The sequence below is a fragment of the Pogona vitticeps genome, chromosome 1 (assembly GCF_051106095.1).
Source record: "Pogona vitticeps strain Pit_001003342236 chromosome 1, PviZW2.1, whole genome shotgun sequence".
Classification (NCBI taxonomy): domain Eukaryota; kingdom Metazoa; phylum Chordata; class Lepidosauria; order Squamata; family Agamidae; genus Pogona; species Pogona vitticeps.
The window spans coordinates 235,329,690-235,345,655 of NC_135783.1; the positions used below are offsets into that span (position 1 = coordinate 235,329,690).

The window sequence follows — 15,966 nt, forward strand, 5'->3', positions numbered from 1 at the left end:
TCTGTAACAAAATATTGTACTCTAACTTAAAATAGCAACTCTCACATATCTTAAAGTAATTTTGTCCAGTTAAGGAAAAGAGGTGAGGAAAAAGAAACTGGTAACCAAATCACTGGCAGAATTTGTTTAGTTCCGATGCATACAGAATACTGTACTTTCCCTAGAAATTAAAATTGGCTTCAAGAGGATGAATGTTATTGCCAGACATAAAACAAATCCATGTGTGTTGATCTTTGCCACCACTCAAACCTAAGGCGTGGCTCATATAGTTCCAGCTTTCTACCAATGGATGCCCTCAAAATGTGTAAGATTACAACTTCTATCATCCCCCAGCCAATAACAATGATTTACATACTATATACCTAGAAGTCTAATCTGGCTGATTTTCCACTGGGTTTATTCATGTATAGGCTTCATCATGGCGCTTCCTCATACAGCACTTCATGAAATAAATGTATCATCTTGGGGGTAGGGTGGGGATCTGTAGACCTCTGGATATCACTGGACTATAATTCCCATCAGTCCTAGCCAGCCCAAAATAAAGGTGCTGTGGCTCCTTAACATCTGGAGAGTTAAAGGTTCCCCACCTGGGCAGTGGGCAAAGCAGGGGTGACTTCTTAAATACTTCTCAGTGTGACTGCTGTTCCTTCCCAGGCCAGCAGTCTCAACTTGTACCTGCAAAGATTAAACCACTCTCCCCCTGCCACAACAATTTTCTCCATCTGATCCCCCAGCTCCCACCTCCTCTGGCTGATGAGCTGCTGCAGGAGGAGGATGCCAAGTTGGCGAAGGTTGGAGATGGCTGCAATGGCATGTTTGAACTGGCCGTTGTGGAACGGAGTGGTGACAAGGGCTGTAGTCCGACCCTGCCATTCACTATTAAACAAAACATGAAAAGAGCAGGACTCCCATATCACTGTTTCACTTATCTGTGGCTTGCTGCAGTCCTATATAAAACACACATAGGGTTCCCTCATATCCATGGTTTCAGACAGAAGATGCTGGAGCCAATTCCCTATGGATACGGGCGTCCTATTGTACAGGGTATTGTGAGATCTTTGTTTTGTCCAGCATCCTTCAACATCTTAAAACTGACTGACTGACCATTTTTTAAAAAACAGTTGCTGAAGAATTCTATGAAATATCCATACATTTTTTTAAAAAGGTTACCATTTTCTATAACCAACATGTAACATTCTAACGGAATGAAGCTAATATTCTGAATAGCAGTCAGTTAGCAAGTGGTTCTTTTCTTTCTGTGTCCCCTCCCCAGACTTTTAGAAAGATTCCTGCACTCTGCTGTTAAAACAAAACAAAAAAGTACAATAATTCACATAACACATCATGCCCATAGCATCCAAAATATTTCTTCTGAAATGCTGACAGCAGTCGTGAGATAATTTGGGTTTTGCCTCTACAATTTAGTATTTGAAAACTCCTCCTTACCATCAGCAGCTTTGAATAAACTACCTAAAACGTTTCATGTTGCAAAATGAATGTGCTCTGCTAGACTGATACACCTTGGTAGTGAAGAATTCTGCTACTGACAATGAAGACCAAACTCTGCCCTACCAAGTCCTGTTCTCACTACCACATCATACCGTAAGAAGAAAACTGACTCCTCAAAATGCTACTGATGAGCATCTACTCCTCCTTTACACTGCAACAGCTATGTTAGACGGGAGAAAAATATAAGAACAGTCAAGTGTTCACAGTGGATTTGGTTCTTTTCCCATTTCAGAAGCAGCAATGCAAAATGAAGGAAAGTTTGTTTCCAGCTAAGCTGGTCTCAGACGAAACGTAAGTCCTGGCAAATGGCATGGGCTCAACACAGAATTTTTAGAAGGGGCCCAAATGTCATCCCCTTCCACTTGTAACTTTCCATGTTCTGCCACTGCATCTTTCATTTTCTTTTCCACAAAAAAATCTTCAAAGTGGGAAAATACAGAATTGGTGTACAGTATAATGCTTTTTGTACTAAGAGCCCTTGATCTGGAATCTGATCACAATCAGAAAATTTAACTTATCTTGCAGTATAAAGTTTGTCCCTAGATATCTCATAGATTTCCCTTTCAGAGTTCATTTAGAACTCATGTTATACAGGTTTCTTCCGTTCGTATTTATTTCTATTTAATTTGCTTGTTTGCTTTCTTATTTAAGCACCTATGGACCCTCCATCAGCATCGCTAGTTTCCTGAAATAGATAAGGTAAAGGTTCCCCTTGACAATTTTTGTCCAGTTGTGTCCGACTTTAGGGGGCGGCGCTCGTCCCGCTCTTCAAGCCATAGAGCCAGCGTTTGTCTGAAGACAATCTTTCCGTGGTCACATGGCCAGTGTGATTTAGACACGGAACGCTGTTTACCTTCCCACCGAGATGGTACCTATTTATCTACTTGCATTTGCATGCTTTCGAACCGCTAGGTTGGCGGGAGCTGGGACAGGCGACGGGAGCTCACTCCGTCGCGTGGATTCGATCTTACGACTGCTGGTCTTCTGACCCTGCACAGGCTTCTGCGGTTTAGCCCACAGCGCCACCACGTCCCAATCCTGAAATAGATAGAATACTAGTAATATTTCAAGGGGATTGATTGAATTCATAACAATAAATCCATACTTTCCTTCATAGCTATGCAATAAGTAGAACCATTCAGGACAGATCAAAATAAATGCATTCAATATACTATCTTGCACATCTTTCAAATGTATCAGGTTTCGTTTTGGAGCCAAACAATAGGACTGAGTCTTACCTCTGCAGTCACTGTTTTAACTGATCTCCTGCCATGTTCAAAGCCGACATCAGATTACAAACAAAAAAAATTCCAAGCATGAGTTAAACTTGGAATTCACTTTGCTTAGTCAACAAACAACATTCTTCCTGAGTTTGTGCTAAAAAAGAAAAAAAAAGTTTCATTACTGGTCCCAAACAATCTGCTCTTAAAGGCAGAGAGGGATATCCTTTCTTAAGATGCCTTGTCATTAATTAATTTAAAGAAAGCAGAAAAGTTTTAAAGTGAAACACAAAGAAGTCAGCCAATACTAGTTGTGGTGCACTTGTACGACAGAAACTTACACAGAGAACAAGTAAAAAACTTCAGGTTCTTCCTTGCAAATGCAAGGAAATTAATTTTTCAAAAGGGAGATTGGGAAAAACCCCAAAGGAGCTTGCCCTTCATTTTTAAGTTGTTCCCTCACAGAAGGTATGCTTATGGCCTACCTGACAGCGATCTTAATAGACATCCTTACACGGAATGGGAGAGGACGAGAGAATGTCGCACCCACATGTGCTGGTAGCCTTAAAAGGTTTGGCAGAATATTTCTTCCTTGCTCTGAACAGAGAAATCCGATGGAACTTGGTGGGGAGGAAAAGCTGATCTAAAGGTGCTGCATTCTCAGTTCCTTCCCCATGTTGTGAAAAAAGTGCAGACAAGAAAATGGATTAAGGCCATTTGACAACCATCAGTAGAAAAGAAGACTTAAGAAGACGTGATCAGGCAGCCACACAGAAAAAGAAATACTTGCTCTGGTGTTTGTTTTTGTTTTGTTTTGTTTTGTTTTTTGCCACTACTAGTATTTTCTTTAACCCAACAGCCTGGAGGTGGCCATAGAAGCTCTAATCATTTCCTTTACTAGATTCAGATTTCCTCAGTTAGACAAAAGTAACCAGTTCATCACAATGACCATTTTCAATTTACATCTATACAGCAATACGAAATTCTGGCAACACCAAGCACTACTCTGGATGGAAACCTTGTTACATGTCAGCATTTGTTCCAGTGTATTTCACAGGAAGTGCTCAGGGCTTCCCAGCAGCTCTTCGTCTTATAATTCCAGTTACAAAGTTTGACGGTTAAAAAAAGAATGAAAGAAAGTCAGGCATTTTAGCCACGGTCAGATTGTTAGTGAGTTTCATGGACGTCCTTTCCAGGGCCTCCTTGGACGTGGTAGGAAGACGGACTTGCCGCTGCTCAGAGTTCAGTGGTGAGTAAACATTTCGGCCTTGTGGTAGCATCTTCGGGGACAGGACTGAAAATGAAAGCAACACAGAATGTAGGCATTCTAGAAGGGAGAAGAAAGGTGAGTGCCTGCTGGGAAGAGGGCTAGAAGATAAAGAAGGAACAGATAAAGAAGGAATTACAGCCAAGGTCCTCCATATAATCCATCAGTGACAATGTAGTGCTATTCTTTTATAACAGACATAGGTGGTAAATATAACAGGCATCTGTTTAAGAGGTGTCCATAACAAGTGCTGCAATAACCTGTATTGATTAAGTAGAATGTCCTAATTAGCACACATTTGTTTTCTGTGCAGTAGTAACAACAACACACGGCCAAAACAGAATATCCAAGGCAAACAGAATGCCACTGGTTAAGCCTTTTTCCTAAAAGGTCTGGGAGGATGTGGGAAATTTTGTTGGAACTCAATAATATAGGAGAAATGCATTAGTAAAACACATGCTTCACACACTGTTGTTTAACTCTGTCTTCTCTGCCTAAGAGAGTGCAGTGGCAATAGGAAAATCCATACCTGGGCAGGATTTCAGTGGAGTACAGCGGCGGAGGAGAGCCAGCTGAGACGAACAAAGCTTCAGTGCTTCCTCTGGTTGCCTTATGAGCTAAGGCAGCTTCATTGCCCAAAGGCCCATTGGAAACTAGCCCACTCTGTAAGGAAAATGAAGACAGTAGGGAAGGGAATACAAATCCTACAGGTCTCCAGAAAAAAACTATAGGCAAACAAACATTCCCAACCATTTGCTAAGATAACAAAAACTGCTGAGGAAAACTGGAGAGTGAGAGAACGCTCAAATTCTTTAAACCGGTGTGCCTCTCCCCCCCAGAGTTTGCCTCTGTTTTTCTCAAGAAAGCCTAATCACCAGGTTACAGCTGGTGAACTGGTATGGAGGACATTTTCAAGGGACTATTAGTGATCAAGGGAAAGTGATATGGGACAAGGTGGGTAGCAGGAGTCCTCTGTATCACTGAAAGTTATTCTCCTGCCATTCAGAAGCACCTCAGTTTCCTTTGCCAGCTTTCTGCTGTCACTGCCCCATCCTCTGCTTGCCACGTAAAACACCCGTGTATTTAATTCTGTTCCAACAGGTCAACCTGCTCACATTGTGGACGTCTCAACCCAAAGTTGAGTGTTCCTAAGGAAAGGAAAGCTTGGAAGCAGGATACCCGAGGATGACCAAGGTGTCACTCTCAGCCATGAGGAAGGAGATTGGCTCAGGCTGTCTGAGAGGGAGACTGTCGCCCGGCCAATGGAGGGCAGGGCCTCCACTACCCTGGCCAGCTTCCTTCCCTTCAGGAGGAAAAGAAAACTACTTGTTTTCTCTAGCCGCCTAGAGTGGTCCATCGGTCCAGATAGGCGGGGTATAAATCAAATAAATAATAATAATAATAATAATAATAATAATAATAATAATAATAATAATAATAATAATAATAATAATAATAATAATAATAATAATAATAATAATTGTCCTACTTAAATAGGCAGCAGGAAAGGTGGAATTTTGGAAACTTAATGTTAACCCTCTCCTCACTGTAATCTATACCACTTTTGCACTTATGCGCATGTCGGGAATAGAATCTTGGCAAACCCCGTTCACATTTGAACCTACGTTACCAGTAGTATATTAGATATCATTTATGTTGAAGTAACCTCCTGAATTTAAGGTTGATATGTAGCCAAGATCATTTTGCAAAGCGTTACTGATTCAGCAGAAGTGACATCACTGGTAGTGGCAGACTGCTGCTAATGAAAAAAAAAAAAACATCCCTGCTTTGATTTTGTGTTGCAGGTGACCTTGTCTCCTGATGTGCGGGCTGAGCACAACCGGGAATCAAAGTGGGAACTCTTTAATTCGCAGCAATCTGCCACTGCCAAGGATGTCATTTGCCACTATACAACAAGAGACTGCCAGGAAAATAAAACAAGTCATTGTTCATAAGTATTATTCAACAACTTACTGGCACTAACCACCTTGGAACAATTGTTGGCGGAGAAGACACCTGAAAGCAAAACAAACAGGATCTCAGAAATATAGAAAAACATGGAATGTGCTCATTGCTCTCACATGGCTTTTGTCACTTTATTTAATGCTCCAACAGCCATATACAGTCATGCCTCACTTTATGATTGCCCCGCATTACGACAAAACCGCATTACAACTATCTTTTTGTGATCGCAATTGCGACCGCAAAACGATAGTCTAAATGGGTTTTTTTTTTTTGCTTTGCGATGATCGGTTCCCTGCTTCGGGAACCGATTCTTCACAAAATGACAATTTTAAAACAGCTGATCAGCGATTTCAAAATGGCCGCCGGGTAACAATATGGCTCCCCGCTGTTTTCTGGGACGGATTCCTCGCAAGACAGGCAGCGAAAACAGCTGCCCTATGGAGGATTTTTGCTGGACGGTGAGTTTTGACCCCAATGGAACGCATTGAAGGGGTTTCAATGCATTTCAATGGGTTTTTTTCGCTTTACGATGTTTTCGCTTAACGGCAATTTTCCTGGAACGGATTATCGCCGTTAAGCGAGGCACCACTGTAGCTTAATAACAGCAACACAAGCATTGTTACTCCTTGATTCTCAGAGATAGAATACAGGCTATCCCTGGAGGCAGCCCTGCTCCCTGCAAACCCTGGAGGTGAAAGAGACAAATCCTGATCCTTTTGGCGGCCCCAAGTGATGGACTAGTGTTGACATTCTGCCATCAAAAGGATCCCAGGGAACCTGTGAGTAGTCACGGAGCTTCTCTGATCACCTTCCAAGGCAGAAATGAGGAATGTATGGCCTTAAGGATGTAACTGGACTGCACTTCCAATCAACCCTACCCAGCATGGTTAATGGTGAGGGATGATGGAAACCAAAGTCCAGTATTTGAAGGGACACATATTTCCCATGCACTGAAGAATCAGGGAGAGTGGTTGCTTGTCCAGCATCATGTACAAAGCAGTTACATTGTTGAGATGTGTCCTGAAGCCGGTTCTGATTTATAGTGGCCTTATGAATGAATGACCTTCAAAAGTCTCTGGCATTAACCTTTGTGGCTTCCTTTTCTGACTCTGTCCATCCCAGATTCACACATCATCTTTCCCTACTACCTTCCACTTCTTCTAGCATGATTGTCTTTGCCAGTGAGTCTTGTCACAACGGTTACATCTGACTTTAATTAGGAATTTTTGGCTCATTTCGTAAAGAAACCTCCACCTCCCACAAAACCACAAAAATCTTAAAACTACAAAAAATCAAGGACAAAATATTTATGGAAAAAAGTGCCACTGATTTTTTTTAAAAGATTAGGGGCGGATAGCTTCCAGAGGCACAAGAACCACGTTCACCACCCTTGTAATCTGAGAGGGTGCAACCCAACTCTCAAACCCAGAGAATGAGGCTGGCTGTTTAGGACCATTTGAAAGACACCTTCTGCTGGACTACATAAAGTAGAATGTAAGCCCAAAATGGTCACTGGTACCACCAGAGGGTGACTGGCCAGCTAAGTCCTTCCCCCTTAAAAAAATTCTGGAGGAGGTGGTATGCATTTCAGCCCACCCCTGTTGTAAACCGTAGATAGAGAGATCATTCTAATGTTACAAGCCACACCACTTTCCTTCTGTTTTAAAACACAGTACAGTTAAAAAAAAAACACTCCTGAAAGACAGCAAGATCAAGACACCCTTAAGAAACATTGCATTCTAATGTAAACTTACTAGCCAAAGGCTCATTTGTAAGAAAATAACTACACAAGAAACCAGTCTGACACCCCAAGATAGGTATCAGTCTGGAAGTAAGGATGCCCTGTGTGCAAAATGATGGATGTGTAAATCAACAATGTATGCCTTCTAAAATTACCAACAGTACAATAAAAGCATTGAGTTCCATTCAATGTTCACTCTTACCCGAGGCATGGCTTCAGTAAAGTCAATTAAATTCTCTGCCTGTGGTGTTAACAGAATGTCCATGTCCTCTGGTAGATTCTGTAAAATATAATAGCTAATTAAGTTACAATCAGCCTGAGAAAATGCTGCTGGGGTTCTTCTACCATTTCATTTGCTTTTGAATAAGCTAACACCCTGGATAGAATTTTATGAATGCTCCCTCTGATGGAGTCTTTCCCCTTATACATTTTAGGGTCTGGTGGGTACCTAATTTATCTTTCACTATACAATGATGAATTTAAGCAACAAAATATAGTAGAAATTTCATGTTTGCTACTCAGAAGTTCAGAATTTAGAGGCTAATGGTCTCAAACCACGTGTAAGTAAAACAGGTTTCCTACATACTGTAACAACAGAAAACAGGTTGTCTATATACACTTGCAGGATATGTGGCATTTTAGAGCATTTTAGAGTATTGGCACAATAATACCTAAAGCATAGTTTTAAAAACAGGACCACTTTGTATAAAATAATAAGAGCCTCGTGGCGCAATGGTTAAAACGCTGTACTGCAGCTAAAGCTGTGCTCACGACCTGGGGTTCAAATCCCAGGTAGCCGGCTCAAGGTTGACTCAGCCTTCCATCCTTCCGAGGTCGGTACAATGAGTACCCAGCTTGCTGGGGGGGCAATGTGTAGCCTGTATAATTAAAAATTGTAAACCGCCCGGAGAGTGCTTGTAGCGCTATGGGGCGGTATATAAGTCCAATAAATAAATAAATAAATAAATAAATAATTTAATGTTACATGCACAACCCCTGGGCTTTCATGCTCCCTCTGCAATACAATAACAGAATCAGAGAATAATGAAGTTGGAAGGGGCCTATAAGGCCATCAAGTCCAATCCCCTGCTCAATGCAGGAATTCAAATCAAAGGATATCTGCCAGGTGTTGTCTAAATTTCTGTTGAATGGCTCCAATGTTGCAGCACTCACTACCTCTCGAGGTAATTGGTTCATTGCTATACTGCTCGAATAATTAGAAAGTTTTTTCCTGACAGTCAACCAAAATCTGGCTTCCTGCAACTTGGGCCCATTGTTGCATGTCCTACACTCTGGGATGATCGAGAACAGATCCTGCCCGTCCTCTGCATAGAAGCTTTTCAAGTACAGTGGTGCCTCGCATTACGATAATTCGTTCCTGCGAAATCGCTATAGAACGAAAACATTGTAAAGCGAAATTTAAAAAGCCCATAGAAACGCATTAAAACCCGATTAATGTGTTCCTATGGGCTTGAAACTCACTGTCCAGCGAAGATCTTCCATAGGGCAGCCATTTTCGCTGCCCGTGCAGCGAGGAATCCGTCCCAGAAAAGAGCGGGAGACATTTTTTTACCCGGCGGCCAGTTTGAAACCGCTGATCAGCTGTAGGAAAATGGTTGTTTTGTGAGAATCGGTTCCCGAAGCAGGGAACTGATCATCGCAAAGCGAAATTCCCCCATAGGAAATATCATTTTGCGATCGCAAAACCTTCGTCGTAATGTGATTTTGTTGTAAAATGGAGCGCTCGTCTTGCGAGGCACCACTGTATTTGAAAAGTGCTATCATATCACCCTTCAGTCTTATCTTCTCAGGGCTAAACAAGCCCAGTTCCTTCAGCCTTTCCTCATAAGGCTTGCTTTCCAGCCCCCTATCAGCTTTGTTGCCCTCCTCTGAACTTGTTCTAATTTGTTGGCATTCTTCTTGAAGTGTGGTGTCCAGAACTGGACACAATACTCAAGGTGAGGCCTAACCAGTGCTGAATAGAAGGGAATTAGTACCTCGTGGGATTTGGAGACTACTGTTAATGCAGCTCAAAATAGCATTTGCCTTGTTTGTAGCCACATCACAGTGTTGGCTCATATTCAGCTTGTGATCTCTCATGATTCCAAGATCCTTTTCGCTTGTAGTAGTGTTACGATGTTTGTGTTTTAATCAACCATTCTTAACATTAATCAGTTTATCCCAGCTCTGACATAAAAAAACATGCTACTGAGGCTTGTCTATGCAATACACCAGCTGAATAGAATGCTTTAGCAGGTGACAGTGCAGTACAGCTTGCCTCTTCTTAACAGGTATCTCTTCCAGGTTGCATGGGGGCTGGTGGGCTTGGTAGGGCCAGAGCTGACACTGGAACATCCTTCCCCCTCCGCCACACCCTTTTTTCTTCCCCACTGCCCACTTCTCCACACCACACTCTTTTTCTTCTCCCTCATCCCCTTCCCTTTACTATTTTCCTCTCCTCTGCTTCCTTACCCTTCTCTCCCCATTACCCTCTGCACAGAGAATGCCTTCCACTGTAGCAATTATGCTTAGAAAAAGAGATCAATTTGTACAAAGAGAAGGTCCCCCTCCCCTTAATCCTACTGCACCTGGGGATGGAGGGGGGGAGAGAGGAGGAAACAGGATGAATGCTCCTACGGGTGCTTCATTCATAGAACAGACTTCCCCATGAAGCACTGACTGACCTTTGCAGCTACAGCTTCCTCTATGGGGGCCAGATTGTGAAGCCCCAAAGAATCTTCAGGGGTGGAGGGATGGCTGTCTGCATTTAATTCATTCCTGGAAGATGAAAGCACATCAACACACAGCATGTGTGAAAAACAAACACAGGTTATCTCCCACAACCCCTTAGCTTGAAGATGTGACAAATGAGTGCTATGGGGTAAAGAGAAGATTGCTGCCTGAGAACCAAGGTAGCCTTTGAAGTCCCTGCTATGCAAATCTCAAAACGTCCTGCTTCAAGCAACCTCCCCAAACTCAAAGGGCCAGGAAGTCATTATCCTGCACAAACAACACAGTATTTACAGGTTATTCATCTTGCATTACTTTGCAGGAATCTGTGGCCCCAAGTGCCTTCTGTGCTTTCAATGGCCAGATAACTGAGTGTGGCCAAAGCATTCTTTGTTCTCTCTCTGGCACACACTAATATGCAGTGGGGGCAGGTGGGGTGGGGGAGGAGGAGGTGTTACATACAGCACTGATGTTACCTGTCTGTCATGGGTTTGGAGGGAAAGTTCCATCCTATGGGGAGTGGAAGGCGGGACATCAGGAGGAGGGGCTGTACTGTATAAATATGTGGAGTGTGTGTGAAGAGTTTAGATGAGATGCTGAGATTCTGGGAGACACTGGGTTGTGACGAAGCAGCAGCTGGGAAGAAGAAGCTGTTGTGGAAGTCTGTGTGTCAGACAGGGTACTACTGTGTGTCAGAGTACCAACCTGATAGGTTCAGGTGTCTGTTGGTTAGCCAGAACTGATAGGTTCAGGGTCTGTGCTTCAAGTTAAGGGTTCTGGGTGAACCAAACTGTATGCTTGTATGAGTGAGAGTAAGCCACGTTACTTTATATTATTCACCTGATTGTTTTATTTTCCTGTGTGTGTATTTAAATAAACCTTATTCTTTTTATTGTTTAAAAATCCATCCCTGGTCTGTGTGACTTTTTATAGGGAATGGTTGGTGGCAGCTTAGTGTAACTGTGTGACATATCCCAGTAGGTCTGGGTTTGTCACACTGATTGGTGTCCAGCGTGTGGGATACGACTGGTCCAGTTGTCCAGCGGTCCAGCAAAGCCTTGGCAGGTGTGCCCAGAGCAAGGGGGGTCTAGTCAGGGACAGTCTGAGGCGCGTAGGTAATCTTCTAGGTGTACCTCACGGGGAGGTGCGCTAGTAGAAGAACGTGCCAACTGGGGAGACTTAGATTAAGGTGCTCTGAGGCAGCCTAGTTTTGGCGGGAAAAAGCTGAGGCAAAACTGCGTAGTAACAGTGAGCTAGCTTGCCAGCTGAGAGGCCCAGCAGAGGGGGGTAGGCTCTGACTCGATACTGTTGCAAGTTTAGTGCTGAAGAACAGCAGCAATCTCTAGGGAGAGCTGGTTCTGAGGCAAGAAGGAAAAAAGTGGTCGTTTTATTTTGAGGCTTGACTTTTAAAGCAGCCTGTTCTGAGGGGGGATTATGCCCTTGACTCGAAGCCAGATGGCAGAAATGAGTGATGTGAAAGACCCCCAGATTGACCAAGGTTCTGAGGATGAATTTGGCTCAGTGCAAGGTGACAGCACAGGAGAGCAGAACCCAGAACTTAGAAAAATACTCATAGCCCAACAGCATGAACTGAGGGTGAGGGAAATGGAGGAAAGGGAAAGAGAGAAACAGCGGCAATTTGAATTAGAGAGAGAGAGAGAGAAAATTGCTCTGGAAAAAGAGAGAATGGCGTTTGAATTAAGAAAACTGGAAATGATGAACCAGAACAATAATAACAATAGGGATTCTGAGGGAGGCCAACTGTCTAAAGCTGACCTGAAGAAATTCCCTGTGTACCACAAGGGAGATTGTCCTGAGGTGTTCTTTTCCTTAGTGGAAAGAGCGTTTGTGGACTTCTCAGTGAGGGAAACTGAGAAGATGACCATCATGCGGTCTTTAATCAGTGGTAGCCTGGCTGAGGTTTATGCCGAGATGCCTGAGGAACTGATGAAAGATTTTGCAGAGTTTAAAAAACTGGTGTTTGCCAGACATGGGATAAATGCAGAGCAGCTGAGACAAAGATTCAGGTCCCTCACAAAAAAACCAGAACAGACTTTTACCCAAGTGGGGGCCCAATTGGTGAGGCTGCTTGAGAAATGGCTATCGCAGGAGGGGATAGAGACCTATGAGCAGCTTAAAGACTTGATAGCGCTGGAACAGTTCTATTCAGTCCTGCATGGGGAATTGAAATTCCAGGTGAGGGAAAGGAAACCGAAATCTGTGGCAGCAGCCGCAGAAATCGCAGATTTTATTTCCCAAATAAGAAAGCCCTTGGGTGAGGGGAAATCTGTAGGTAAACCCAAAGAAACCTACAGCAAGTACTCTCAGGGACCAGGGAAAAGCCAGCAAGGGGGAGGGGCCCATGGTGAAGGGAAGCCCTCAGACATGAAACCAAGACCTCAGATTTTGGAGGGAAAACCAAAACAAGATGAAAGAGAATCAAAATACACCAGAAAATGTTATTTCTGTCAGGGAAAGGGTCATCTAATCTCAGAGTGTGAGAAATTAAAGCAGCTAAAAGGAATGGTGCCTCAGAATTCTAGTGGGACCAAGCCAAAAGCTGTGTTCTGTGTCCAGAAAGAGCAAGACTCAGTGTCACTGAGGGAGCCGGTTGCCATGGCTACTCAGTCTGGAACAGCTACCTCTGCTGATCAGGCTGAGGAAAATGGTCCTCTTATAGAGGTAAAGCGCTGCTTGCTGGTAAAAACAGATTCTCAGTTGTTTGAGACAGCCGGGGTGGACGTGGGAATACTTGACCGTCAGTATAGGGGGCTGCGGGACACTTGTTCCCAGGTAACCCTGTGCCATCCAGATATTATTCCCAGGGAGTTTATAATCCCAAATGAGAGCATAAAGGTGGCAGGGATTGAGGGGCAGGTAATCTCTCTGCCAGTAGCAGAGGTACCTGTCAACTTTCAAGGCTGGAGGGGAGTTTGGAGGCTAGCGATTTCATCGACTCTGCCAGCAGCCGTGCTCGTGGGAAATGACCTGGCTGAACATGTGAAACGGGTGCTAGTGATTACACGCTCACAAGCCACCACGGGGACAGTTCAGGGGGGTAATGATGAGCCAGAGACGGAAGCAGAGGGGAGTTCAGAAGCTGTGGTGGAAACCTTAACCACAGACAGCAGATTTGGACAGGAGCAAAAGGCAGACGCCACTCTCCAAAAGTGTTTTGAACAGGTGACTGACGCCCAGCTAACACCTGAAACCCCAGTGAGATTTCTGGAGAAAAAGGGGATTTTATATAGAGAAACCCTGAGGAATATCTCAAAAGGGGGAGATGGGATCAGAAGTCAGCTGGTGGTACCTGAAAAGTATCGCCCCATGATCTTACAAAGGGGTCACTCTGACATGTCTGCTGCACACTTAGGGGTGAAAGGGCCCCTTGATTTGATCAAACAAAATTGGGAGCAGATCACCCAGAATGACCCACAAGACGTTGTGACTTACATAGACACCTTGATGAATGACCTAAGGAGAAATCTAGAGCTGGCAGCAGAAAACCTGCAAGCTCAGAAGGTCAGACAGAAAACATGGTATGACCACAAAGCTAGAGAGAGGCGCTTTGACCCAGGGGAGGAAGTGCTTTGGCTTAGGCCCTGCAGAGAGAATAAACTGCAGCTCAAATGGGCAGGACCATATAGGGTCATTTCCAAGATGTCAGACCTGAACTACCTAATAGAGCAGGAGGAGAACCAAGCAAGGAGGGTGGTTCATGTGAATGCCCTAAAACCCTACTACAGAGGGGAACAGAGGGTTCTATTTGCTATAAAAGCAGCTGAGAGTGAGGAAGCTGAATTACCCTTCTGGGAGGGTAGAGGGGAAGTAAAATACAACCCAGAGGAGGTAAAGATCAGTCCGGCACTCACCCAAGACCAGCAGCAAGAACTAAAAATGCTGCTTAGTAAATATCAACAGGTGTTTTCCAACAAGCCGGGGATAGTGAAGGGAGTGATGCATCGGATCCACACAGGGGATGCACCCCCGCAGGCAGTATCCCCATACCGAGTAACGGGACCCTATAGGGACAAGGTGCGGAAGGAGCTGGACGAGATGCTGAGGGAGAACATAATCGTCCCCTCTTCTAGTCCTTGGTCCTCTCCGATAGTCCTTGTGGACAAGCCTGATGGGAGCATTAGGTTTTGTGTCGATTACAGGAAATTAAACCGTGTAACCACTCCTGATGCCTACCCAATGCCCAGGCTAGACAACCTGATTGAAACCATAGGGGGTTGTCGGTTCATCTCATCATTGGACCTGGTAAAGGGATATTGGCAATTAAGAATTGATCCCAGGGATCAAGAAAAGACTGCCTTTTGCAGCCCTTTTGGTCTCTATGAGTTTCGAGTCCTGAGCTTTGGTCTCAGAAATGCACCAGCCACATTCCAAAGGCTGATGGACCAGACCTTGGCAGGGCTCAATGACTTTACAGTGGCCTACATTGACGACATAGGGATCTTCAGTAATACCTGGGAAGATCACCTGATACACCTGGAGTTAGTGCTGCAGAGGTTAAGTGCAGCAGGGCTAACAGTAAAGGCCAGCAAGTGTCAGCTGGGTAGCCCAGAAATAAAATACTTGGGTCACATGGTAGGGGGAGGAATGATAAAACCCCTGGAGGCCAAAATAGAAGCTGTTCGTGATTGGCCTAGACCCAACACCAAGAAAAAAGTCAAATCATTTCTTGGGTTGGTGGGCTACTACAGAAAGTTCATCCCGAGGTTTAGCGAGATTGCGGCTCCGCTGACCGATCTGACGAGGAAGAAGGCTGATGACCGCATCCCGTGGACCAGCGACTGTGAGGCGGCGTTCCAGAGGTTGAAGGAGGCGCTAATCAACTATCCTGTCCTGCGTGCTCCAGACTTCGACCGGGAGTTCATCATCTACACCGATGCGTCTAACAGCGGGGTAGGAGCAGTTCTGTGCCAGGAGGATGAGAATGGTGACCAGCATCCAGTGTCCTACCTGAGTAGGAAACTTCAAAAAGGTGAGAGACATTTGGCAACCGTGGAGAAGGAGTGTTTGGCCATAGTCTACGCGATCCAGAAGGCCAAGCCTTACATCTGGGGAAGACATTTTATTCTGTGTACTGACCATTCACCACTGCAGTGGTTAAAGACAATGAAAACCCACAATAGCAAGCTTATGAGGTGGGCTTTAAACCTACAGGACTATGACTTTGAAGTGAAGGTGGTCAGAGGGTCAGTGAACTGTGTTGCTGACGCCTTATCAAGAAGACCTGAAGAATGAAGACGGCGAAAGAACATGGACTATGTGTATATAATGATGACAAAAAGTAAAATGTACCTGGTTTTGAATTTGGTTTGTATGAATAAAGGTAAATTTATGTAATGTATATGGTAAATGTTTAAATGCCTATTTGCTATGGTTTAACTTAGAATGTAAGTATAAGTATAATTTGGTATGTATAACTGTTGTTGTGTATTTTATTCAGGTTGTTTTTTTGGTGAAAAGCACCTTAGCTTTACCCCTACAAAACAACTTATGAAGAGGGGAGGTGTTACATACAG

General features: G+C 44.0%; 2 protein-coding genes across 3 annotated transcripts in view; one reads left to right on the forward strand and one right to left on the reverse strand.

Moving 5' to 3' along the window:
* Positions 1-1,311: 1,311 nt before the first annotated feature.
* EPB41L5 (erythrocyte membrane protein band 4.1 like 5) overlaps positions 1,312-15,966 on the reverse strand; it is an 87,103-nt gene continuing 72,448 nt past the window's right edge. For both annotated transcript variants that reach the window (XM_020805538.3, XM_072985241.2), the window contains 5 exons: positions 10,387-10,480; positions 7,905-7,982; positions 5,971-6,012; positions 4,526-4,659; positions 1,312-4,023 (listed from right to left, as the gene is read on the reverse strand). In XM_020805538.3, coding sequence (XP_020661197.2) covers positions 3,966-4,023; positions 4,526-4,659; positions 5,971-6,012; positions 7,905-7,982; positions 10,387-10,480 — 406 coding nt within the window. In that variant the 3' untranslated portion in view covers positions 1,312-3,965. The remainder of the gene's footprint in view (positions 4,024-4,525; positions 4,660-5,970; positions 6,013-7,904; positions 7,983-10,386; positions 10,481-15,966) is intronic.
* On the forward strand, positions 11,044-15,736 carry LOC144583660 (uncharacterized). Its single transcript, XM_078377961.1, has 2 exons — positions 11,044-15,422; positions 15,605-15,736. The coding sequence occupies exons 1-2, from the start codon at positions 11,867-11,869 to the stop codon at positions 15,610-15,612; spliced, it is 3,564 nt and encodes a 1,187-aa protein (XP_078234087.1). The 5' UTR covers positions 11,044-11,866; the 3' UTR covers positions 15,613-15,736.